At 52.0% G+C, this 10,435-nt stretch overlaps 1 protein-coding gene across 2 annotated transcripts; it reads left to right on the top strand.

The window, feature by feature from the left end:
• The first annotated feature begins 11 nt into the window (after window positions 1-11).
• Window positions 12-6,725, top strand: LOC115080129 (60S ribosomal protein L5-like). Of its 2 annotated transcripts, XM_029584171.1 has the most exons (8): window positions 15-153; window positions 2,502-2,571; window positions 3,726-3,841; window positions 4,744-4,878; window positions 5,585-5,787; window positions 5,914-6,091; window positions 6,272-6,360; window positions 6,546-6,722. In XM_029584171.1, exons 1-8 carry the CDS (start codon window positions 151-153, stop codon window positions 6,643-6,645), a joined length of 894 nt encoding a protein of 297 aa, XP_029440031.1. In that variant the 5' UTR covers window positions 15-150; the 3' UTR covers window positions 6,646-6,722. The 2 variants fall into 2 exon arrangements, with proteins under 2 accessions (XP_029440032.1, XP_029440031.1); XM_029584172.1 differs by lacking the exon at window positions 4,744-4,878 and having other exon boundaries at window positions 12-153; window positions 6,546-6,725.
• The last annotated feature ends 3,710 nt before the right edge of the window (window positions 6,726-10,435 follow it).

Raw genomic sequence — 10,435 nt, 5'->3', positions numbered from 1 at the left:
GTAATGGCATCCGCCAGCTAGCGCCGCTCGGAGGGAAGGCGGCTTCCGGTCTGGCCGGAAATGGGGCGGTCCTTTTCCGCCCGCCTGAGGCCCGCAGCTGAAATCGCTACCTGAGCGATCCCGGGAAAGAGAGGATTAAAAAGTACCGAGATGGTGAGCGCTGCGGGTAATGTCGGGGGAAACGGAGGCGGTTGGTTGTAAGGAAGTGGCTGCCCCCCCCCCCCCCCCCCCCGGCGGGGTCCGATGGGAGAAAAAGCGGGAGGATGGCGGCGGATGCCGGCGCCGCTGTAGTCTAGACGGGGGGGGGACGGGACGCTCTTAAAGGGACAGTGTCATTCTGACAGCTCTCTCCTCGGTGCGCCATATGGTGCCGGCGGCCAACTCTGCGGAGGGTGCGTGGCACAGGGTTCTGCAACCGTGTAGTAGAGAGGCAGAGAACATCTCATAAGAATTACCCGGCTAGATTCAGTGATTACTTCCCCCCCCCCCCCCCACACACACACACACACACATATCTTCAATTACATTGCACTACCTTTCAGAGACTGAAATATTATCCCTGCTTCTCCCCATCCACTTACTTGTCTGTCTTTACTAGATTGTAAGCTCTAGGAAATAGGGACCGCCTCTTCTGTGCATCAATCCAGCGCTGTGTATATACTAGGGATGTGAATCGTTTTAGGACTATTAAAATTATCGTCCGATAATTTTAATATCGTCTTAAACCGTTATGGAACACAATACAATAGAGATTCTAACGATTTATCGTTATAAATCATTAGAATCGTGAGCCGGCACACTAAAACCCCCTAAAACCCACCCCCGACCCTTTAAATTAAATCCCCTACCCTCCCGAACCCCCCCCAAATGAGTTAAATAACCTGCGGGTCCAGCGGCGGTCCGGAACGGCAGCGGTCCGGAACGGGCTCCTGCTCCTGAATCTTGTTGTCTTCAGCCGGCGCCATTTTCCAAAATGGCGCCGAAAAATGGCGGCGGCCATAGACGAACACGATTGGACGGCAGGAGGTCCTTCCGGACCCCCGCTGGACTTTTGGCAAGTCTCGTGGGGGTCAGGAGGCCCCCCACAAGCTGGCCAAAAGTTCCTGGAGGTCCAGCGGGGGTCAGGGAGCGATTTCCCGCCGCGAATCGTTTCCGTATGGAAAATGGCGCCGGCAGGAGATCGACTGCAGGAGGTCGTTCAGCGAGGCGCCGGAACCCTCGCTGAATGACCTCCTGCAGTCGATCTCCTGCCGGCGCCATTTTCCGTACGAAAACGATTCGCGGCGGGAAATCGCTCCCTGACCCCCGCTGGACCTCCAGGAACTTTTGGCCAGCTTGTGGGGGGCCTCCTGACCCCCACGAGACTTGCCAAAAGTCCAGCGGGGGTCCGGAAGGACCTCCTGCCATCCAATCGTGTTCGTCTATGGCCGGCGCCATTTTGGAAAATGGCGCCGGCTGAAGACAACAAGATTCAGGAGCAGGAGCCCGTTCCGGACCGCTGCCGTTCCGGACCGCCGCTGGACCCGCAGGTTATTTAACTCATTTGGGGGGGGTTCGGGAGGGTGGGGGATTTAATTTAAAGGGTCGGGGGTGGGTTTTAGGGGGTTTTAATGTGCCGGTTTTGCGATTTTTAGATTTTTCACGATTTTTCACGATATTTTACCCCCCCAAACGGCAACAATATGATTCCCTCCCCCTCCCAGCCGAAATCGATCGTTAAGACGATCGAGGACACGATTCACATCCCTAGTATATACCATGTAGCACTATAGGCTTATTTATTACCCACCTTTTAGAATACCTCATGGAATGAAAGCAGTTTACAGCAAATTAGAAATAGTAATATATAAACAGTGGTTACATTTAAACTTTACAACGATTAGAATAGTAACCACAAAAAAATCAGTGTGTAAATATGGAGTTGTAACAGTGGCTGTGTGATTGCTCCAGAGAGAGAATGTTTTTTTTAAGACATTCATTATTTGCAAAAATACAGTACAGAATGATTTATATTATTGGTGGGGAATCTCCGGCCCTGGAGTTTTGAGGCTATCCCTAATGCACACTGTCTCTTGCATATTCATTAGTGGAGCAGTAGGTACAACCCTGAACATTTTGCGGAGTGTACCGGAGGGAATATTTCGGTCTTTAGCTGCTACCATTTACTGTGTCACAGTGATAAGCCTGGAAACCCTTGAGGACCAGCTTTACCTTACATCCAGGTCCTGTCCATCTGTCTGTGACCCTTCTCTGCACTTTCAGCAGCTGCCACACGAGGATGCTATGAGTTATGATCGGCCCTGGGTCCGCTGTCGTACTATCTAGAAGTCCCCCGCTCCAAAGAATGGCAGCCCCACTCTGTCTCTCATTGACACTGGACCTTTCCCGTTTTCTCGTTTCAGCTGTTCCAACAATGTTTAAGCATCTGTCTCTCTCTTTTTCTTTTGCATTTGTAACCCTTTGCTTGTATTTATACTCCACTTTTGCTGGCTTGCTTCCAGGGCTTCGTGAAAGTTGTCAAAAACAAAGCCTATTTCAGGAGGTACCAGGTCAAGTTCCGGAGGAGGAGAGGTGAGCAGCCTGTACACTGCCTGTTGTGAAATGCAATAGCGGGACTGGTGGTGTTTGACACACAAAAAAAAAAAATAGCAGAGCGTGGAGGGGTAGCCTCATGATCAGAGGGGGGGGGGCTGAGAAGCAGGGAAGACAGGGTTCAAGTGTTGTTCGTCTCTTCCCCCCCCCCCCCCCCCCCCCCGACGCTCTTCATGACTTTTGGCAAATCACTTCAGCTGTCCTCGGTACCTGAACGTCACTTGCCTGGGAACGAGCAATGAACAGGCCTGAGCTAAATAAACAAACTTGGGATTTCTGTACCAAATATCCGATTTTTTTTTTTTTGCGGAGCTTGGCGCGCTCCTGGCACGCTTTAAGGTGGTGGGTTTGGCATTACTGAAAGCGCTGGCCCTTCTTTTGCTAGGCCTGGGCTTCTGAAAGAAAAAAGCGTCAGCGCTCCGGGATTGTGCAGTTTTCACAGCTTGGATATATATATATTTTTTGTTCATTTGTGTTCTTCAGTGCCACTTGCTTATGCAGTGGTTCAAGCAGTCCTCCTGCTAGAGGCATGCTAATCTGTGGTAAAGCAGCTCATTCAGCTACAGATTTTGGGCAAAGGCTAACATTTTTTTATTTTTTATTTTTAACTTGCCCGTTTTCTCCTCTGAGCTTTCAGCTCAGTCTGCACTAGAGGCTGGGGGTCCAGCACTGTGAGCCTTCCTTCGCAACCGCCCAGGGATTTTGCTCCCGTTTACTATCCCCTCCCAGTCGCCACTGGCACAGTCCTCCAGCAGAAATTCATGCAACAGAGCTCCTTCCGGACCCTGCCAACGGGGGCCCTAAATCTACTAGACATTTCCGTTGTGCGATGACTGAATCTCCCTCTGCTCTGGTGGGCTGTTCACTGCCTTCGTGTCATCCCAAGCCACTCCAGGGAGCAAAGGAACCCGAGTTGGCACTCAAACCCAGGTCTCTCCCCCTGGGCCCAGCTGCGGTTCTGGCATTGATCCCATAGAAAGCCGCCAGAATCTAATCAGTGGCCTTTACAAAATATACAAAGCTTTGCCAAAAGTCACCTTAGTGAGGCCTTGCCCACCCGGTGTTATGTTAGAAGTGGAAAGAGCTACACAAGGTGTGAATATTTTGACACTTTTTTTTTTTTTTTTTTGCAGAGGGTAAGACAGATTACTTCGCCCGGAAGCGCCTGGTGATTCAAGATAAGAATAAGTACAACACCCCAAAATACCGTCTGATCGTTCGCATCAGTAACCGGGACATCGTGAGTCAGGTGCGTGCGGGGCTCACGGGATGTGTGTGTGTGTATATAATCGTTCTATAAAAGGTTCCCGCTTTCAAAGCCTATTCGTCCCGAATTCACACACAAAGATCACTTGATTCCCCAAGTATCCCAAAACGCGGCTGCTACGATTTGAACCGCCGTGAAGGAACAGACAACATTAACCTGTCTGCACACCGATCGCAAAAGGTTTTTTTTTTTGCAAGAATTTAATCACTTGCTGACCTTCGTCAGGCCTCTTCAGGTTTAAGAGAGGGGGGGAGGGGGATTTTTTGGTGATCACTTTCCAGATTCCTAGCGATGGGCTGGAGAGTTTAGCTTAACATTGGAACAAATGGCAACCTAGAAAAATTCTCCGTTGTTTATTTCCTGCCAGAGAGTGGCGTTTGGAGGGAAGACGCAGCAGCAGCTGTTTCATGCGCCGGGGACCTTTCGCTTTTCATCGCACCAGACACGATAGTAATTTTGGATGCGAGGAAGGGAAAGTGAAATCTGCCGCGGTTCTCAAGTGTCACCAATTTGTTTTGAAGGCCGGTTCCGTGATTGCGTTATCAAATGGATTCACCGTTAACTTGTCCCTAAGTTGCGCGTGCCATGTGATACCAAGGATCGAATGATGAATTCAGGATCAATAGGCTTTGAAAATAATCGTGTTGGTAGAAACCTCTCGTTCCTTAACGGAGGCAAATTTAAAAACAAAATGTGTTTTTTGCAGTTGTGACCCGGCTTTCTAAATGCTGCTTACGGTATTATTAGAATTAAAGGGCCGCTGTGCTCGTTGTGGTTTGTTTTTTTTCTCGTGCACACGAAGCGCGGTTGGGGAGAGCTCGTGCCGCCTCTTCCCACAGTCATCCCATCCCCCCCCCCCCGATGTGCTTTTCTCTACCCCGCAGATAGCGTACGCCAGGATCGAGGGGGATGCGATCGTGTGCGCGGCCTACGCGCACGAGCTCCCCAGATACGGCGTGAAGGCCGGGCTGACCAACTACGCGGCGGCGTACTGCACCGGGCTCCTGCTGGCCCGCAGGGTGAGGTAACTTTTTTGTCTGTCTCGCTGAGGTGCGATATTGGGGGAAGGGAGCCAATGGGGGTGGAGCACCTGCACCCTAAGCTTTTTTTTTTACTCCCACACCCGACAAAATACCACAGCAGTCGGGGTGAGGTGGGTATAATGAGCAAGACACAGGCCCTGGTTCCAGATGGTTTTTCAGAGCAGTAGTTTTATGGTGGCGCTGCTGCTACCACTGATAAGTTAACATCACGACCAGGTACTAATACCAGAGAGTCTGTACCCGTCCTGTGGCTCTTAGAAATGTGAAATATGACGGCAGATAAGACCTCTGAGCCCATTCTCCCTCCGTGCTGCGATCATGCACAGATTCTATTTGACCCGCTGTCGTCTCCTCACTTCCCTGCAAGAACGGATCCTCTGCCCGTCTTGTATTACTGATATTTCCTCTGCTGGTAGGCAGGTTCATGTATCCTTTCGGTGAGGAAATTTATTTATTTATTTTTGGTTAACTTCCCCCCTTCAGCCTTCCTCACACGACCTCCTGCTCTAGAACTTCCTTTCCCTGGCTCCTGCGTGGCCTTCCTCCCCACCCCTCCTCCAGGGAGGGCAGACGTAGGGGGGGGGTCCTTAAAGGCACAGCAAGCAGGGCCCCTCTGGTCCAGCCTCCGCGCCAGGCGGGGTTGTGGCCCCTCGCAGCAAGGCTGTCCCTCTCTCTTTTACAGCTGCTCCAGAAGTTTGGGCTGGACAAGATCTATGAGGGACAGGTGGAGATCACGGGCGACGAGTTCAACATGGAGAGCGTCGAGGGGCAGCCCGGCGCCTTCTCTTGCTACCTGGACGTTGGCTTGGCCAGAACCACCACTGGAAACCGTGTCTTCAGCGTGCTGAAGGGAGCTGTGGATGGAGGCCTGGTCATCCCTCACAGGTAATGGGGGAGAGGAGGGGGGGGCCCCCCAATTACTAATCCTTTACACGGTCCCGTCCCCCCCGAGATGTCACAGTGCTTCCTGGAGAACAGGGCTCAACCATTTCTCTCTCTCTCTGGCTGCAGCACCAAGCGCTTCCCAGGCTACGACACCGAGAGCAAGGAGTTCAAGGCGGAAGTGCACCGCCGCTACATCTACGGCCAAAACGTGGCCGATTATATGAAGGACCTGGCCGAGGAGGACCAGGACGCCTTCAGGAAGCAGTTCTCACAGTACATCAAACAGGGCATCAGCGCGGATCTGGTGCGTATGGCCTATCCGGGTCCTAGCGCCTAGGGCCCCCCCCCCCCCCCCTACTCTTTCATCGGTGCTGTGCCCTGCAGCCCGGTGCCGGGCCTGCTCCTGGAGTGACTTTTGGGTAGCGACGCTATTGTACAATCCACGCTCGTTCTCTTTCTCTCTTCCCCCCCCCCCCCCCCCCAGATGCAGGCAATGTACCAAAAAGCCCATTCGAGCATCCGCGGTGACCCCAGCCGAGAAAAGAAGCCTCAGAAAGAAGTGAAACCCAAGCGGTGAGTGGCTTCAGGCTAGGGGCGCACTCCCTTTCTCGGGCCTAGCAGGAGGCAGCCTTCAGCTGATTCACAGCCCTTTCCCTGCGCGAGGTGGCCTCTCTCTTCCCTTTACCAGGGGGGGGCTGTATTACCTCACTGGGTCCTCTCCCCTCCACCCACCTTACTCCTGACTTTTCTGTTAACAGGTGGAACCGAGCTAAGCTGGCCTCGGCCCAGCGCAAAGACCGGGTCGCCCAGAAGAAGGCGAGCTTCCTGCGTGCTCTGCCAGCGCAGGATGAGAATTAAGACTGTACGCGCGAGCTCCCACCGTGATAATGTAACTACCACCATGTAAACAAAATTAAAAAGCTTTAAAAAAAAAAAAAAACAGCCAGGTGTTTGCTTGTAGCTTTTATTGTTGGAAGGTATTAAATCTGAGCCGGGCAGTGCGTTAATACTTGGGATCAAGCAACTGTTCACCTACGATGAGGCCGCGTAATTCTGCTAAGACAGTCTAGGCCCGGGGAAGAACGAGCTCTACTTAATTCTGTAACCAGTGGGGACTCCTCCGGATTGCTCCCCGCATAAAGCTAGAGAGACGACATCTCCTCCCGCTGGCCAGGGCTGGCTCGCTACTGCCGCCGTTTGTCTCCTTGATCTGAAAGGGAAAGGAAGAGATGAGGTATTTCGCAGTAACGCCGGGGTTAGGCTGTCCAATGTTCACAGCTTAGGCCTAAGGGGTCCAAACGTTCCCTGCATGCTAAACCGGGTCAGGACTTCGGGCTGTGTCAAGAACGTGCAGAATGAAATCCATACGCTGTCGACTGCTGTAGCAGAAAGATGAGGACGTGTACATTTTATGTAAAGGAAAATTGGTTCCTGGAGTCCCACAGAGCGGTCTGGATGCATGGGTTTTTCTCTCCCCTACCTGCAGATGGAGACAGAGAATAAAAGCTTTACTGTGCCAGCTGCAGTCCTCTCACTGTGCAGTGTCGTCGTCCCCCCCCCCCCCCATGGGGAAACCAATTGACATTCAACTCAAGATGCTGCCTGCGACCTGGTAGAATGGGCTTGTAGACCCACTGGGGTCAGGCGACCTTTACAGACAGAAGTGGTCACAATGGCTTCCTTTAGCCGTCGTGCAACGGTTGCCTTAGCCGCCTCGTTTTCCTTTTCTTGCTCCCACCACACAGAACAAGCAATCGGACCTTCGAAAACTGTTAGACCTTTAAAAAGAGTGCAGCAGAAGTAGATGCGTACCCCACCCTGTGAAGCTCCTCCGTGTGCAGAGAAGACCAATTTTGAAAGGCAGGGAGCACCACCGTCTGGCATAGGAGAAAAGTAGATACCATCTTTGGTTAAAGAAAAAAAAAAAGCACCATGCATAGAGATACCCCATCTTCCAAAATCTGAAGGAAGGGGTCCCTACAAGACAACTAAAGTTCCAAAATACACCTGGCCGAACAAGTCACCAGGAGAAAGACCACCTTCAGTATAAGGTCCTTCAGTGATGATTATCTCAACAGTTTAAAAAGGTGGACCACGGCGAACCCTCAAAACCAAATTAAGGTTCCACGAGGGAAACTCATCGCACTGGAGGCCAAAATGCTTTACACCTTTCAAGAAGCCATACCACATCTGGATACAATGCCAGCGATAACTCCTGCACTTCACCTCTAAAAGCAGCCCAAAGCTACCACCTGCAACTCACAGAGAACTGAACTGAATGTGAGCTGCAGTCTGGCCTCCAAGAGAGGCAAGAATGCGAGAAATCAGTGCACGAAGAGGAGAAATTCCCTCACCCAGGCACCAAGCCTCAAATACCTTCCACACCCTAACAATAAGCCAAAGAAGTGGATGGGCTCCTGGCCTGAAGCAAGATTATGACTTCCTCCAAATATGCTTTCAATCGCAAACTGCTTCCTTTCAGAAGCCAAGCCACAAATCAAATGTGAGCTACCTGCTCCAAGAAAATTGGTGCCTGTTGAAGCAGCCTGGGAAGATGCCCAAGCTTTAGAGGACCATCAACTGCCAGGTTTATCAAATTTGCGAATCACAGCCACCGGGGCATTCGGGAGCTACGAGGATGAGCCTCAAATCGTCTCAGAACCCTTCCTGCTATGGGCCAAGGAGGAAACACATATAATAGTATTTTGGGTGAGCACTGGTGTCTTCTGCTCTGATCTCTCACCTACCACTGAAATAGCAATGCACTTTGGCATTGTGTGTTTGACTCCAAGTCCAGTTGGGGAATGCTCACCCGGAGTGAATGAGAGCAGTCACCTCGTCCACAAGTGCCCATTCTCCAGGATCTAGCATATATCTGCTGCGAAAGTTTGCTTGAACTTTGCCCACCCTGGCTACATGAGATGCCACCAAGACCACCAGGTACTGCTCTACGCAGCGAAGTAGTCTTGGGCCGCCCTGGACACCATTTGCATTTGACTCCCTGTCCCTCCTTCATTGTTGATATAAGTCACCGCCAGCACATTGCAAGACTCACCGCTTGACCATATAATTGTTGCTGAAAACAAAGCAATGCCTTTTGGACTGCTCCTGTTACCAAATGGTTGATAGACCATTGACCCTGTCAGACTGGCAGCAGTGGTCACTATCATGCAATTCAGTATCTCCAGCTCCAAATTGGCCTGAGAAAGCCACCAGGAGACGGGACCTGGAATCCTTCTGCACTGGTAGTCGGAACTGAAAATTCACTGAGGGTTCCAGCAGGACAGCAGCGCCCTATGGAAAGGCTGCATGTGTGTGAACACCTAAGGAGCTAGAGTAGATGCTATAGATCCCAGGACCTGCAAATAATCCCAGACTCTCATTATTGAAAGCTACAACACTCTCTGGACTTGTGCTTGTAATTTCAACATCTCCTCTGGGAGCTTGCTTAGATAGCAAACAACTGGGTCGGAAGGAACCAAGTTGCATTCTGCCAACTTCACTACCCAGCCCAGAGCCTTAACCTCTTGCGTGACCCGTTGGACTGAGAGCACTCCTTCCACTTCGCCTTAATAAGCCAGTCTAAGGACATAGGCTGACGCCCTCTCTCCGAAGAGCTGCAGCCACCACTACCCGCACCTTGGTGAACATTTCAGGCGCTGTTGCTAAACCAAACTGAAGTGCACATAATTGAAAATGCAGGGATGTGATGTTCCTGTTTGTTGGGAATTATACAGACAGTCCTCTGTGAGATCGGGCGAAGCCCGCAACTGGCCGTTGCAGATTGCCGCACTGAGCACGGTTTCCATTCAGAAATGTGGAACCTGCAGAGCCGCATTCACATTCTTCAGATCTGGAATGGGCCGATAGGTACCTTCTGTCCCACGCCTTGCACACACCAGCCCCTTAGCGTTTAGGTGCTATATTTCTTGTGCGCTGCAAGATCTGCATGGTTTTCTGAGCTCTGCAGGGACTAGCCTGCCGGGGCCTGGACCGCACGCGCTCCCCGCAAAAGGAGGACTCACTGAAGGCCAAACAGCCAATCCCTAACCTCCCCCACTAAAGCAGCGGCTGACTCGCTCCTCTCCCGAGCTGGTCTGGCACCTCGCCCATCTGCTGGAGAGAGAGAGAATACATACCGAGCAGCTGCAGGTGGCACCAGTTTCAGTAAAGCTTTCCTCTGTCTCCTGCTTGTGAGGGAAAGAAAAACCCATGTTTGGACTGATCCAGGAGATAAGCAAAAGCAACGTGGAGCCCTCCCCTCAGCTGCCTGATGGAGGTGGGCAGACACAGTCTATGCCAATAATAATAGAGCCCATCCTAACTCACCAGGAGCCCCCCCACAGCTCCCGTTACAGCTCCAGCAGGTCCTCCTCCCTCCCTCGCGTCAGCAGGGAGGTGTAGATGAAGCGCCAGGGCAGCAGGTAGCAGACTTTGTACAGCACCTCCAGCAGGAGGATGCAGAAGTAAAGGAGCAGGAAGGCCAGGAAAGCTTGGTCTGTCCAGTAGACGATCTTCCGTCGCATGTTCTGCCTCTGCCAGGGCCCGGCTGCTGGGCTCTCTGTGTAGCGGGCGAGCAGTACAAACGCATCCGCTCCCTCGCTGTCGTCAAGCGGGTCTTCCAGGTCACTGCTGCCGGCCATGGCTG

The sequence above is a fragment of the Rhinatrema bivittatum genome, chromosome 19 (genome assembly GCF_901001135.1).
Source record: "Rhinatrema bivittatum chromosome 19, aRhiBiv1.1, whole genome shotgun sequence".
Classification (NCBI taxonomy): Eukaryota; Metazoa; Chordata; class Amphibia; order Gymnophiona; family Rhinatrematidae; genus Rhinatrema; species Rhinatrema bivittatum.
This window is presented reverse-complemented; position numbering and strand designations above follow the sequence as displayed.